General features: G+C 43.2%; 2 protein-coding genes across 2 annotated transcripts in view; both read right to left on the bottom strand.

The window, feature by feature from the left end:
- MYO5C (myosin VC) overlaps positions 1-893 on the bottom strand; it is a 75,405-nt gene extending 74,512 nt beyond the window's left edge. The window contains exon 1 of the mRNA XM_084817073.1: positions 745-893. Within this exon, the coding sequence (XP_084673199.1) occupies positions 745-771 (27 nt within the window). The 5' untranslated portion in view covers positions 772-893. The remainder of the gene's footprint in view (positions 1-744) is intronic.
- A 3,478-nt stretch (positions 894-4,371) lies between these two features.
- Positions 4,372-15,843, bottom strand: part of MYO5A (myosin VA) — a 128,194-nt gene continuing 116,722 nt past the window's right edge. Inside the window, exons 38-41 of the mRNA XM_084817072.1 lie at positions 13,928-14,210; positions 12,326-12,500; positions 10,849-10,929; positions 4,372-8,800 (exon numbers count right to left, since the gene is read on the bottom strand). Coding sequence (XP_084673198.1) covers positions 8,648-8,800; positions 10,849-10,929; positions 12,326-12,500; positions 13,928-14,210 — 692 coding nt within the window. The 3' untranslated portion in view covers positions 4,372-8,647. The remainder of the gene's footprint in view (positions 8,801-10,848; positions 10,930-12,325; positions 12,501-13,927; positions 14,211-15,843) is intronic.

The following is a 15,843-nucleotide window of genomic DNA, read 5'->3' as shown; positions in this document are numbered from 1 at the left end:
CAGCGCTGGCTCTTCGGCTTAGAAACGGGGATGAGCGCCGCACCCTAGAGCCGGACACGGCTGGCTGGGGACACCTTTACCTTTTTTAGTTAACACACGTGCGCGCGCGCACGCGCGCTGGAAAGAGGAGCCGAAAGAGGCCCTTCCTCGTTCCGCCTGACCCTTTGTGCCGAGGACGCGAACTTCCCCGTCTCTCTCTCCCCCCCCCCCCCCGGCAGGCGGGACCAGATTTCTTCCCCTCCGCCCTTTCCTTTTCCCCCACTCGAAAAACCCGAGGCAGCATCTCCTCGCCGCCGCCTCCGCCGCCTGGCCCGACCGCGTCCCCACATTCCCGCTCTCTGAACAGACAGTCTCCTCAGGAGAACCGCGGCGGCTTCTCTCCCGCCTCACCGCCCACGCGGCGGCGCGAAAAAGGCGGCGGCGGCGGCGGCGCGCGCCCGCCCGCCCCTTTCCCCGTCTTTTTGTCCCCCGACACGCAGGGATAACCCCAGGCGACTCCCTCAGCGGTAAACCCCCGCTGTGCGCAAGGGGGCTGCCCCGAAGTAAGAGCCGCGCTGGAGGGCGGCCGCACGGCCGCGACCCCCGCCCCCCTCGCCTCCAAGCCTCGTTCCGCGCCCCCCAGCGGCCGGATTCCAACGGAGCTCCCGCCGCTCCGCCCCAGTCGCCTCAGAGTCGCGGCCGCCGCACCTGCCCCGGCCCGGCAGCGTCGCGGCGGGGCTGGAGGGCCCGCCGCTCGTCCTTTACCTGCGTGTAGAGGCCGACGAGCGCCATGGGCCCTCGAAAGGAGGCGCCTCGTCCAGCAGCCCCGCTGAAGGGGGGGAAGGCGGCGGCGGCGGCGGCGGCGGCGCAGTCGGGGCTGGAGGCGCGTCCCTCAGCGCGCGCCTCTCCCGTGCGGCCGCCCGGCGGTCGCCCTTCGCAGAGGTGGAGCCACAGCCGCAGCGCCACGTTCGTGTGCCCGGCGTTTTCCCTTTCCGCGGGGGAAGGTTTACTCAGGGTTGTGGCCTCTTCGCTCCTCGCGGGGGTGAGGGGAAGCGACGGACGGCCGAAGGGTCGGAGCTGGAGGGAATGCGCGCTTTTTTCTTTCTTAACGTTCTTCTCGAGCTGGATCCAGATTTAGTCAGAGTGGAGCCGTTGGAGACAGTGGGGCCAGTTAGATCCGGATTTGGTCATGCTAGAGGAGAGCCGTCGTAGTCAGTGGGACAAGTTAGATCCAAGGCTGAATCTACACATAGCAGTTACACCGTTATCATTTGTTGCTGTTCAGTCGTGTCCGACTCTTCGTGACCCCCTGGACCACAGCACGCCCGGCCTCCCTTTCCTGCGCTCTCTCCCCGAGCGCGCTCAAGCCCATATTCATTGCATCGGTGATGCTATCCAGCCATCTCATCCTCTGCCGTCCCCGTCTCCTTTTGCCTTCAGTCTTTCCCAGCATCAGGGTCTTTTCCAGGGAGTTTTCTCTTCGCATTAGGTGGCCAAAATATTGGAGCTTCAGCTTCAGTATCTGTCCTTCCAATGAGCACTCAGGGTTGATTTCCTTTAGGATGGACTGATTGGATCTCCTTGCAGTCCAGGGGACTCGTAAGAGTCTTCTCCAGCACCACAGTTGGAAAGCATCAGTTCTTCGGCGCTCAGCCTTCCTTACAGTCCAGCTCTCACAGCCATACATTACTACTGGGAAAACCATAGCTTTGATTAGACGGATCTTTACCGTTATCATAACTACACATGACACCAATGGGCACCAATAGTTATGATAACGGTATAACCGCTATGTGAGGATTTAGCCCAGATTTAGTCATACTCAAGAGTAGACCCATTGGCATCCGAGACTAGATCCAGCTTCAGCCATATTTAGAGTAGACCCATTGGCATCTGAGACTAGGTCCAGATTTAGTCAAACTTGGAAAAGACCCATTGAAATCAGTGAGGCTTAAGTTAGCAATGACTTACTTGCCCCATTGATTTCAGTGGGTCTACTCTAGATCTGAATCTAGCCCATCATTTTCGGGGACGTAACAGGAGTTCATATTGTCAAGATCATCACAGAAATGTATCAGTCCTATAGAAAGGGGGAAAGAATAGAAGGAACTCTCAGGAGATAAGCAAGAATGAAGTAGTTAGGACAGGGTTTTAATAGCAGAGGCTATAGCTTTTGGGGGGGAGTAGGTGATGACTCATGTATGGAGGGGGTTGGAATCCAAAAGCAATTAGCTCTGGGGTCTCTGCCAGGCTCCCTGCCTCTCCTGATGCTTATTTTATTTTTTAAATTTTTAAGTGGGAGGCTGGCATGCTGCAAAGCAAAGGGCTGCCCTCTGACACCATCTTTATTTGGGTTCAAGAGAGTGGCTATATGTTTTGGAGCTCACAAACACACAGGTTCTTGGGAAAGGTACTTTTCTCAAAATTTGCCTTCTGGGAAATGGGTGTTTTGTGATTGGCCATACCCACCATAGCAGCCATTTTATGAATGGGCACCCCCATCCATAGCATACATTTTTAAATAGTGCCCATAACACTCAAAATTCCAAGTGTATCCACTGACTGAAAAAGTTTGGGGATCCCTGAACTAGATGAATACCTTTATTATGAACCAGTGAAACATCCCACAGTTGTGAGCAAACTGTTGAGTATGCTAGTACACTTCAAGATGAATATTAAAGGGGGGGGGGAGGTTGGGGGGGAAGAGAAAAATGTTGCTGGGCATGATGAGCAAGCCTCAGGCTAATTTGTAATGGTCCAGGCTGCATTTTGCTTCACTTCCAGCCTGAGGAATTTTGCTGAAAAGGTTGCTCACTACTTTGTGACTTTTTGGTTGACCAAATACTACTTTTTTCTGGACTGTATCTACAGAGTGGCTCCAAAGTATATCTTGAGTGAATGTTATGAGTCTCCAGTCACAATGCACTCATGCCTCTCTTTCTCTGCACTGTTTACTTTTTAGGTCAGGGATAGCACACATGTGGTCCCCCAGATATTGTTTGACGTCATAGAATCATAGGGTTGGAAGGGGCCTATAAAACCATCGAGTCCAACCCCTTGCTCAGTGCAGGAAGCCTGATTCCCAGGCTGTCTCCCATCCAAGTACTAACCAGGGCTGACCCTGCTTAGCTTATGAGATCAGGCGCATCCAGCCCTTTGCAACTCCCATCATCCCTCATCATTGGTTATGCTAGCTAGGTCTGATGGGAAATACAGTCCATCAATATCTGGATGGTCACAAGTTGCCCACCCCTAGATGCTGAGGGTTATTTAGCTGATACAATAATAAAGCTTTTATTGTTTCAACCAATGGTTACAACAAGCATACAAAAAACAGGTAGATAAAAATCAGATAAAACATACGCTACAATTTTTTTAACATTCTGCAAGGTCAAAAAATTTACTCTACTTCTGGGCTGCAAGGGCAAAGTTGGCCAGTGCAGGAGAATTGTCTTATGACATATAAACAAAATTTTTATTCTCTCCAAATCAGACCAGATAAACTTTTTCTCAAAAAAGTTGTTTAGTTATGATCTGTTGCACCAGTCACTTCCATTGCCAATTAGCACCTAAAATATATTCCAATAATGAGCAAAAGCGGATTTTGGTGCAGAAATTCTCATGAATGTGGAGGGAAGTGTACCCTGCAGGTGGTCAAAGGCAGTATTCTCTTATTCACATATGTCACAGGGTGAAGGGTACTTGCTTAGATCAAGCCCCTCACTGTCAAAAGGATTTTAAAGGATCAGGGCAAATATGCTCCACCTCCCAGAAAGCATTCCCCTTCAACCCCACCCCCACACACAACAAAATATTTGCTTTAATGTGTGTTTCCCCAGTCCTGATTCATACATGCAAACCTCAGCAAGATTGGCTACATTGAAGCTGCAATACAAGTCACTGAAAACAGCCATTTCTAGAAGAAGCTCCCCAACTACTGTAAACAATCATTAACCCAAAGGAACTGTATGTGGTTCAGCACGGTGAAAATTGCTAGAGCATGAGAAATATAGAAATCAATTTCACAGGCACAGTTTATACATTACATCTGCGATGTAATAGCTGCTGAAGAATTGCATCCCTAGATTTGGATCTGTGGCATTTTGGAACATGGGTGTGTGTATTTTTGGGAGCAGGGGGAAAGGTACTACAATGCAATGGCAATATACATCTTGAGCCATATAAATTACTTGCTAGACTTGAAGTTGTGCCATGCTTTTGTCTCCTTGCTGATTTTCTATTATTAGGGTTGCAATCCTAGACACACACTTAGTTGGGAGTATGTTCTATTGAACTCAGTGGAACTGACATCTGAGTGGATATGCACAGAATGGTGTTGTATGCTGAAAATCCATTGATCACTAATTGTCTATTCACACAAGAGCCAAAAATGACTTAACAGTTGTTTTTTATTTGGACATTTCAGAGATAGCTAAGATACAGCGTTTATGTAGCATACGTTTACTAAGTACAATGTCAGACACTATAACAGTTCCGAGTGTATGTCATTCTGATACCATTTTGGTTTCCATCCAAGCACTGTGGCAATTTCTAGTGGGGGGGGGGAACCTATTGTCAAAGGCTTTGCTTCAAAAAGTATTTCCAGTTTAAAATAGTAATGTCCACTTTAAATCTTAAATGAAAGAGCCCTTCAGCTTTCAAATGTTGGTGGTTTTGAGATATGGAACAAACTTAAAGATAAAAGGCTGCTATCCCAAGCAGACTTGGAGAAAAGCTCAATTGGAATCAAGGGGATTTCTGTCCATGTACCAGCCCCGAAACAGAGATGATCTTTCGTAAACACCAGCTGTGTGCAAAAGCACTGCCAGAATCTGTCCTACAGATGCAGACTACCTTCTGTTTGGGAGAGACTGGGTGTCTGCAAGGCATTGCCACTGTGGTGGTTTCCACGTGCACAAGACCATGTACACATGGACACAGATGTGAAGATCCACTCCACCAATCTACATAGGATTCCCTTTTTAACATCATGGTGGGATTCCATGTGGTGGTGTGGGGGGAGGTGCACACACAACAGCTATTCCCCATGTAGCTGTTTCACATGTAAGCTGTACATGTAATGAACAGGATCTCAAGATCAAGGCAAATGTATTTTAAGTGCAGTATACCAGTCCTTACTTCTGAAGGCTAAGGATGCAATCCTGTGTGTACCTACATGCAAATATGTTCCAATGACTAGTTAGGTCATTAAAATAGTACACAAGATTCCATACATTAGTTGCCATTTAATAAAACAAACTTTAAATATTTTTCAAGTTCCATCCCAGATTGAAGTTTAAGAAGCATTTTGTTAAACTCTGGACGCAAGATTATGTTGCAAAAACAGAGAACTCATTGGGGGGGGATCTAAAACCTAATGAGGTAATATTTGTGCAATACTTCAGATCTGTACATTTCAAAGACTCTCATAATTATTTTTTCATCATTGGAGAGACTATTCCATATCAAATCAACAAAATAATTAAGACATTTCCGCATTAAAAGAGCATAACCATACTTTAAAAGGAAAAAAGCACACTCAAAATTGTATTTGATTTAAAGACTCTAACCCTGAAAAACTCAAAATGTTTTATATTGTGTACCAACACTAAACCTATGAAAAGTGCATGTAAAATACTGTTACGTAAAGTACTTGATGAATTACAAAATACTAGTTAAACTTAGAAACATCTTTTAAAACATGTGACGCAGCATCCAATTTTAATGTGATAGAAAGTAATATTGTCAGACTATTGAATATAAGGATAATGCCTATAAGCATCTACCACTCTTGGAAGTAAACAAGGTACAGTAAGGCTTTTTTTTACAGGTAAACAAGAAAAAATAAAAAAGCATACATTTAAACATTTATCATTTCTGGAGTAGTCAAGTTTTTTGAGGTCAATTTCTTCCACTAAGATGAAGGGCAGAATTCCAGTTAATTCAGAGGATAAGTAGGATACTGCAGATTGTTTCAGTTAGGCTTCTAATTTTTTAAAAGTGCTGCTGTCTCCTTAAATCAGTTTTACTACTGATGTATTATCTTTCTCATGATACATTAGGAATCCAGTGAATGTTTGAGAAGCTAGTGTACATAATTAAAGAAGCCATGGTCATCTGAGGCTGTGGTCAATTCAGGGCTTCCTCTAGGGCAGTCAACATCTGTGTCTCCCATGTTTGCCCACAGCTCCATGGCAATAAACTGCCCTAGCTGACCAAAGCCACAGAGGATGACTGCTTGACAGAGCATTTTAAAGTAGTTCTAGGGGACAAAACCTTGTTAAAAGTCATTTTGTAAACTTGGTGCCAGATAAGGTAAAAATATTCAAGTAAGGACCTTTTTATTTATCATAAATAAAGAAAACAGATTAAAAGACAATGCTTGAATGTAGGTACCTGAATGATTCCTAAAACAACCATCAACAGAAGAGCACACACCTCTCTGCCAACAACCCCCCGCCACACACAACAAAATATGGCTGGGGTCAGGGAAAGCGAATCCAAACCAGCTTTTAAGAACAGTCCTGACAAACCTGAAGCTCACCTTATTTACTTTTATCAGTGACCATATACCAGTTGCACATCTCTCTCATGTAAAACGTACTTGAAACATAGCAGTCTTCTCAAGTGATAGCAACATGGTTCTAAGGATGTGCAAAGAAATTATGTCCAGTACCAGAACATTTTAAACAATATGCCTTTACAGCATATAGATATGTTTTAAAATAAACATACAACTGCTACATTAAAATATTGCACGTGGCAATTTCAAAATATGTGATTTCTTCCTATGTATAGCTGATCATCACTAATCATATTTCTTTTTTAAAAAAAAAACTCAGGCCCAGAAACACAGAACGAGGCTTGTCAGACATTTTGATATGTCAGGATCAGCCTCAACATGAAGCTGACAAGTATCCAGAATGTGGGAAATCCTGACAAAATCTTTTAATCAAGCAAATTCCTTGTTCTTAATGTGTCCACTGAAATATTCCTATTGATGCAGAAGCAGAGTATTTCTTTTTACATGCATCGAAATCAGGTTGCCTTACATTTCTAATAATGAATGTGTAGCAAGGTCTTAAGGTATTCAGGGGATTAGGGATAAAATAAATCCTCCTTTAGCTAGGCATTTGAGATTCATCTTAAATGTGTGTCGTCCTCCCCCCGCCCCCCCAACATGAATAATATTAAAACATACACAATGCCATTTCAAATCTGGCAACGAAGAAAAGGTGAAAAACTTACATACACCAACATGATAAATAAATACTAAAATATAATAAGCTTGGCTTTTGTTTACTGAACTCAAGGTTTTGAATACTTTAATAAACATACTTTAATTATTACGCAGCTTCCAATTTGTTATTTGTGCTTAGTTACCATTTCCTATTACCAGTGATATTTCTTGACACTTGCATTAATCCTGTAAAGACTGGACTATTAAAGTTATGTGTGGTTTTTAAAAAAATCTGTATTTCTTTTTCCTAAAGATTATTACTGTACATTTAAAAGAACACAGCACACAGCAGCACTTTGATATGTTTTGAAACAGTACTAACTAATGAACAGCCACGTTGTACTATACAGTAAGCCCAAGGACTTCTTGATACTTCAGCATTTATGTCACACTGACATAAACAGGGAAGCTGTTTGACAGATTATCTCTGGGTGCAATCTACTATGAACCTCTACTGTGCAAGCTCCCTTGAAGTGAATGGGGTTTCTCCAGAGTATGACTTCTCATGTTCACTTAAATGGGGCTTGTGCAAGACAAATATCTGGTAGATTGTGTATTATAGTGTCAGTTTGCATTACAATTTCCAGTCTCTAACTTATGTAGAAGATATCCCTAACTGCTTATATACCTCACTAAAAATCATGCCTTACACCAACTCCTCTGTCCCTGTCTGCCAGCAGATCACATATGACTTAATTACACTGAAATGTGTTATAAGGAGCTAAACTGCCCCCTCAGCTTTATCAGAATGAGAATCAGAAACGCATTATGGACTGAGTGTACTCACTAACACCATCATGTTGGAAGCAGCTATATGCATCTATTCCACCAAGCATACAGGCAACGGGGATCTGCAATTGGTGGCCACTTCAAACCTAATGGCATACACTCTGAATCTGGAATATGTGAAGTGACCCTTCGCCTAGCTAAATTGGAGAAACTCCTCTTTGGATGGCCCCAAGGATAATAATGGCTTCCTCTTGCACACAAACTATAGTATAGATAGTAACGGTTTCTTCTTGACCAATTTTGTCCTTAGAAGAAAGGGGGGGGGGAGGAATCTGCTCCTCGGTTTATTAGTCACAGACTGTCTACAGTTCTGAATTCAAATATAAGACAGCTTATGACCAACAGGGAGAAAAAAAAAACACACACTTTAGGTCTCTACTGAAAACTGTCTAACTCTGAAAAACTTTATATAGGCCTCAGCATGAGAATGGTAAATTTGTACAAATGTATATGTTTCCATCAGCCTTCAGCTGTGAGACAGTTACATAGCATTCCAGCTCTCTAAAATGCATTTTAGGGTATCTACAATATTTTCTCCAGCCCTCCCTCCCTATCCCCATGGCTTCTCAATGTGTTCATTTTCATTGTTAGAGATTACAGGCAGCAAACTTGTGATCAATAGCTAACTGTATCCTTGGTTCAGACGCGGGTAATGAACCCTAGCCCCAAACTTGCTGGAATCTGAATGGTTTCTAATGCAAGAGATGAGGGATTAAATGGGAAAGTAACAGGGAAAATATGCTTGGCATCCATTAGCAGTTGAGGAGAGTCTTTCCTGTCTCGCATACGCAGCTGAAAAGATAAGAATGGATCACATTAATATTTTATTTATTCTTAAGAAGATGTATACTGCAGCCATCCAAGATAGCTAACAATGCAAAACAAAATTAAAAAACCATCATAGATAAAACAATGATTTCCACTCTTATGAATGAGAAGACAGTGAAAAATCTTACTTCTGAAGAAAGAAAGAGAAAACTTGAAGGGCTGGGGAGTCCCAAAGTTGTAGTAATATGCTTTATCCAGATTGGTTGCATGCAGTTTGTTGTAGGCATTAAACAACTGCTTAAGGCAAAGTTCTAAAAACATTTCATGCTTAAAAGCAATGGTTGAAGCTTTATGCAAAATGAATTGTTTATTTCCTGTCATTGTACATTGTACTTGAATAGTTCTTCCATAGAAATACTTCAGAAATAATTCTTGTAGACCACTTTCCCCAAATTTCTGATCACTGAGGTACACCTTTTTTCTCCTTGTTGGCAGCTGCAAGTAGGACCTTCCCTCCCTTGCCAGGAACTGCCTCAGAGCTCCTTCTCCTTTTTGTGGTTAGCTCTTGCTTTCTTCTCAGTACAGGAGAGTCTGCCCTGCTGGCAGGAAGACATTCCCAGCAGCGCCACCCTGCCAGAAGTGAGCCCAGGAGCTCTGCTCCTCTTTGCAGCTCTGATATTCTCCTTAGAGGGGCACACAGCACATAATTGGTGGGTGTTTCCCCCATCAGGGTCAGATAAAACTGTCAGGTGAATGAAAGCTGAAGCCAGCTACTTATGTGACAAAAAAAGTGAATACAGCTGGGGCTCTGTGAAAGCCCTGTTGCTTTGCAGCAGGCAAGACTAAAACTGAAACTGGGAGGTTCCTCCCACTGAACAAGACCCAGGATGCAGGTATTTGCATGGCTCTGCCTCTGAAACATGTAGGAGGAGTAACCCCATTCCTGGACACCCTCCACTACTGAAGGAGAGTTGGAGGGACTCTTCACTTACACTCAAAAGGTTTACTTTTAGAACTAAAAATTCACAGCCATCAGAAGAGCCCATGTGTTCATGCACAGATCACTGGCCTGGGTGTGCCAACACTGAAGGCAAGTCATTCTGCTGCATGGCTACACTGGGAGCAAATGAATGATACAGATCTCAGTTGATGCAGAAATGCAGTGGAATTTCCCTTCTGTTCCCTAACAAAACAAGACTGGAAGATGGAAAGTTCAGAAACGTGAATCTTACAGAGAGGTGCAGTGGGCAGATGCCTCTGCACCGCAATGCATAAATTAATTTCTTGTAGCACACTAACCATTGTCTCATGAGAGAGTTTGAAAATAACTGTTGTAAACGTACAACCATGGAAAGTGCAACCGCAAGAATACAGAAGTCTTCTCCCAATGGAAGAAAGCATTTCACTGAGGGCAAGCAAAAAAGGAATCCCTTTGTGAAAAACACATTTACTTGAGAATGAGAAAACAGAAGAGAACAATAAAGAGGCAGAATACTTGCAACACAAGTAAAGTAATTTCTATTGCAGACAGCAACTATGTGAGCTTAAAGGCACACACAACGATGACCAATAAAACATATCTCGGATAGAACTATGCAAATGAAGGACTGGGGCTATGCAGACAGGAGATGGTTGATGCTCAAAGGCTGGGGACACTGGAACAGGGGCCAGACATCTCAATGATGTCTTCAAATGCATCTCTTCATTTTCCTCAATGTAACTGAACTTCTTTCCCACAGAGAAAATTGCGTTTGGGGATTTTGTAATGATGGCAAAACCATGGGGTGTGTTTTGGGTTCAATGCATTTCTATGTGTAGAGAACACAAAGGCACTGCACCAACCCACCCCCAGATTCTTGCAATAAATAAGCCCTCCTTACACACATAAACCCATCATATTGATGAGTGCTTTTCTAGTAATGATAATACATAGTATAGATCCAACAGGAAGAGAAATATGGGTAGCACCATCATCATCATCATCATACACACACACACACACACACACACACAGTTTTTAAAAAAAACAAATTGCACATGCAGTAAGGGGGAAGACAGAAAATGTTTTTTACCTGTATTGTCCGGATAAAGGACACAGACACTCTTTCTTCAAACTCATTAACTGGAGTATACAAGTTCAAAACTTTCACAATCTGTAAGAAAAACAGGTATGTATATATTTATTTCTGTTGTTGACTAATATGTCCTTGCCATTTACCCAATGTTTTAAACAATGCCTTTCCGGAACTTTTCACCCCAAACCCTTCCCCTCTCTCTTTTAGTTTTGGAATGTATAATTCCTCAGGAAATGCACCCTTTACCGCAAGCAATAGCAACATTGGGCTGCATGCATTCAAGCATATATGTCTCTCTCCATAATAAAACTAGGGCACTTTGCCCCTAGTGTAATGTCTTAAAGGTAAAGGTAAAGGTGTCCCCAACCAGTCGTGTCCGACTCTAGGGTGCGGTGCTCATCCCCGTTTCTAAGCCGAAGAGCCAGCGCTGTCCGAAGACGCTTCCGTGGTCATGTGGCCGGCATGACTGAACAACGAGGTGCACGGAACGCTGTCACCTTTCCCGCCGAGGCGGTGCCTATTTATCTACTTGCAATTTCTTGCTTTCAAACTGCTAGGTTGGCAGGAGCTGGACTGAAGACAGGAGCTCACTCCGTCACGCGGCACTCGGGTCTCGAACTGCTGACCTGCCGACCTTCCAGTCTGCAGTTCAGCGTCTTAACCACTAAGCCACTGCAGCCCCAGTGTAATGTCTTATTCTCCTTTAAATAAATGAATGAATGCAAATAAATAAATGAATGTAAAACCAAAAATTGGATGTCCATACCAAAACTTGCATTTGAAATAAAAGTTTATGGAGCTTACTCTCTCTCTTTGTAATTAAAAAGAGATCACATCACTCCAGTGCTGAAGGAGTTGCACTGGTTACCAGTTGTTTTGCAGGCCAAATTCAAGGTGTTGGTTTTGACCTTTAAAACCCTATATGGTTCCAGCCCAGCCTATCTTAAGGAGTGCCTCCAGGAATACCAGACAGGCCACAAGATCAGCCTCAGATGGCCTTCTCTCTGTCCCATCAGCCAGGACAGCTAGACTGGTGAGGATGAGGGAGAGGGCCTTCTCTGTGGTGGCCCCCACTTTGTGGAACTCCCTCCCTAGGGAACTCCGCCATGCCCCCTCTTTAATGAGTTTCTGCCACATGTTGAAAACTTGGTTGTTCAGGCAGGCATTTGGGGTGGGCTACGGAAATTTTAGAAAATGATGTTTTAATGTGTAATTTTATTGTTTTAAAACTGTATTATTGTACATCGTCCAGAGTGGCCGGGTGACTAGCCAGATGGGCAATTAAGAAATTTAATAAATAAATAAATAAATACAAATAATTTGATTTTATATTTGATGCTTTTGAATTTAGCATTTTACTGATAACAATAATTCAACTGTAAGAGGGAAAGTCGCAAGTTGACACATAGCACAAGAACCATGATAGAAAGGGTATTTTCAGTTGAGTCAAATAACATAAGGAAGGCTGGGTTACCTGTGCAGTAGTTAAGGCATTGCACATGGAACAAATGGCCTCTGCATCCTCATCTGTTTTCTTTTTCACCTGCAACAACTGTGCTGCCTGGATAAGAGGCTCAAGAGTTTCCTTAGCCCCACTATTCATCAGATTTTTGTCACGAAGCCATTCTTCAAGCTGACTTACATTGTACCTGCAAGTTTAATATATACATATAAATAACCACAGCCTTTAAGTCCATTTTCAATCAGCCTGAACTGGGAAAAAATTCTTAATGCTTTCTAGCTCAATTATTTCCCTTCACACAATATTCTGTAAATTATTTAACAAACATTTTGTTCTGATTGCGGCAGCAGCTCCTTGTTCCCAGCACAACCGTTAAGTAATTATGCCCAATGCATTTAGAAAGCAAAATACCCAAGTCCCATGTAGTGCTCCAGACCTTTGTCTTGTACTTTACTTACTGCTTTGACCTAGGACAGATTTTAGTTTTTATCTGTCATCTATTAGACTTCTTTTATGCATAACAAGCAGGATCCCCCTCCAACCCCCCACACCTCGATAATTGTTTTTTTTTAGGAATCCCAATGCTTGAAATAGGCTAATATGCCATATAAAATAATATGAAAATGAAATAATTGAGTAGGCTGTTCCACAGACAACATGAAATTGGAGCTAATGGTGCTATCCACTGCACGGCACACTCACCAGGGAGCCATGTGTGTCACGTCTCATCCTATAAATCAGATATCAACAACTGAGCTGGTGCCTGAATCCTTGCTTGCTGCAGAATCCTTTCCCCACAACACCCACCTAGAAATACATTTGTTAGGAGGCATCCCCTTCTTTGTTTGTAATGCTAATGTGGGGGCAGGGGGGGAGGCATCAGGGAAGAAACAGCAGAGGGGAGTGCTTAACCCTTCCTCCTCTGATTCTGCCCTGCAATCTCCCCACTCAGGATTGTGATCCTCCTATCGCCCCCTGGTAGTGGGATTGCAGGGGAATGGCTAAAAATAAACTCACTCGTGTGTGTGTGTGTGTGTGTGTGTGTGTTAGCTGATTCTCCCCTGCACCACATTACAGCTGACAGGCAAATGCATGTTTGGAAACTATGCTTGTCAAAGTAACTTAAAGCTCCATCCTGGAGGGCTGGGTTTGTAACACCAAAAATTGTTGTCAAGTTACGAGGTTTTCTGATTAGATATTAGAAATCCCTGAAGTCCTGTCCATACGCTTCCCAAACCAGCAATTCTCTACACAAGGGAGGACATTGGGACAATGCATGTCCCTCTCCACTGCGCATATGACTATCAGATGTGACGCAGACCATTTGCTGAATTCCTGCAAATTGTTGTGGGGAGGGAAAGGAATGCAGGAGCCAAGTATATTACTTATGGAATATGTGACAATGTAAACCCATGGTTTGTGTAAACATGCTGCCTCACCATGTTCAGAGACTCGCCAATTTGGGAAGTCTGTGAGCTGGTCCAGAACTATTCTCTCTAATAGAAGAGGGTATTTCAACATACCTTGAAATAATCACCTGGTCCAGGAAGAATTCATTATTATGCCCAGCAATATATTTGAAAAGAACGGAAACAGTTCAGAAGGTAGCCTCACCTTATCTGCATCCCTTTGCTCCAGGAGCACATGTCTTTCCTTAGGAGAAGATTATTGAGAGTCACAGCCCCAATGATGTAGAACATCTGCTTGACCACCTGCTTGATCAGCTCTGGATCCATTCCGTGTTGACACATGATTGAGTGGAAGGTATTCAGCTGTCGGATGATAGAGTCCAGTGTGTATGTCCCTTCATCAGCAATGCTGGACGTTCTCTTTCGGAGGCCAGTTGGTTTCACCCCTGACACCCCTTGGATAGTTTCATGCTCTAGCATTCCTGAAACTTATTAAAAGTATCATTAATATAGCTAAGAACCCAGAATTCAAAAACAAAAGTGTCCGAGACACTCTATTCATTTATTTTAAACATTCATATGCTACTCTTTTTTTTAGCAAGAAAAACTTAAGGCAGTGTTTTTTTAACAAGAAAAATTTAAGACACAACAAAATTTAAAAATATTAAACATGATTTTTTAAAAAAATCAAATAAAAACAAAAAGCAGCAGTCTGCAAAAATAACATCTGGAATCAGCAGCAATACAAAATAACCAGCAGTCAACCATCACCAAAAGCATCCTGAAACAGCCATGTCTTCACCAAATGGCAAAATGTAAACAGAGTTGGGGCCAGGCAAGCCTTCCTGGGGAGGGCATTCCAAAGAAATAGTACAATGACTGAAACAGCTGAATACCTTCCACTCAATCATGTCCCACATCTCACAAGGCCACCCACCAGCTGGATGACAAAGCAGGAACTCCTATGTGGGTCAGAGTGCACAAGAGGGAACATACAGGAGAAGACTGTCCTTAGGGTAACCAGGTCTCAGGGTATTTAGGAGTTTAAGGATAAGAAGCAGCACCTTGAATTGGACCCAGAAACTAAATATGCCCAGTCAACATACTGGCAGTGGCATATTGGACCAGTTGAAGTTTCTGAACATTTTTCAAGGGCAGCCCCACACAGAGCGTGTTACCGTAGTCCATTCTGTAAATTATCAAGACATGAATGGCAATGACCAATGCCTGTCTTCTCCATGAAAGGGCACATCTGGCATATTTGCCTAAACTGCTAAGAAGAACTCATAGTCACTGCCAGTCCAAAAGCAGCATCCCCAACCAGTAAACCTGCATCATAAGGGGAGTGCAACTCTATCCAAAGCAAGTTGCACACCTGTCCTTATGCTGACGAACAACTTCTGTCTTATGTGGACTTCTGTAGTAGCAAGGACAGTGATGTTTGTGTGTACCTGAATAAACTGACAGAATTTTGCAAGCTCCAAGAGGAAAAGGCTGTCAATGGCTACTGGTCCTGATGGCTATGTGCTGACTCCAGAACCAGAGACAATGAGCCTATGTACACCAGTTGCTGGGGAACATGGGTGGGAGGGGGCTGTTGTGCTCATGTCCTGCTTGTAGGTTCCTGGTAGACAGCTGGTTGGCCACTGTGAACAGAATGCTAGACTAGATGGACCCTTGGTCTGATCCGGCATGGCTCTTCTTATGTTCTTAAAGGCAAGTGTCAAAACAGTTTAATGGGCAATAATATTAAATGGACTTTACTTATATGTCCAGAATGATTTTCCTTAAATGCACTTGTACTGTACTTGTATGACAGTACAATTTTTTTACTGTTAAAAAATTTAACAGTATTTGTTAAAGTATTTGCTTTAACAAATACTGCTTGTCATACATTGTGCCCACTGACCCCCTTGGAAACCCCCTACCAAGCCAAGCCATAACCCAAACAGTTCAACACAGAAACAATGCAGAAGAATGTGGCATGTTTGGTAAGAAGCAATACTTCTATCGATAGGGAAGAAGAGACCTAGAGAAAGCACAATAGAATAAATAGCAGTGGCCACCAGCTTTTAGTTAAGCCAAGTGGCTGTCTGATGAGGCTTTACAAGTAGCTCACGA

This window comes from Heloderma suspectum, chromosome 11 (assembly GCF_057233095.1).
Source record: "Heloderma suspectum isolate Gila_16-S chromosome 11, 16-S_ref, whole genome shotgun sequence".
Classification (NCBI taxonomy): domain Eukaryota; kingdom Metazoa; phylum Chordata; class Lepidosauria; order Squamata; family Helodermatidae; genus Heloderma; species Heloderma suspectum.
The sequence above is the reverse complement of the archived record's forward strand: the minus strand, read 5'-3'. Positions and strand labels throughout refer to the sequence as shown.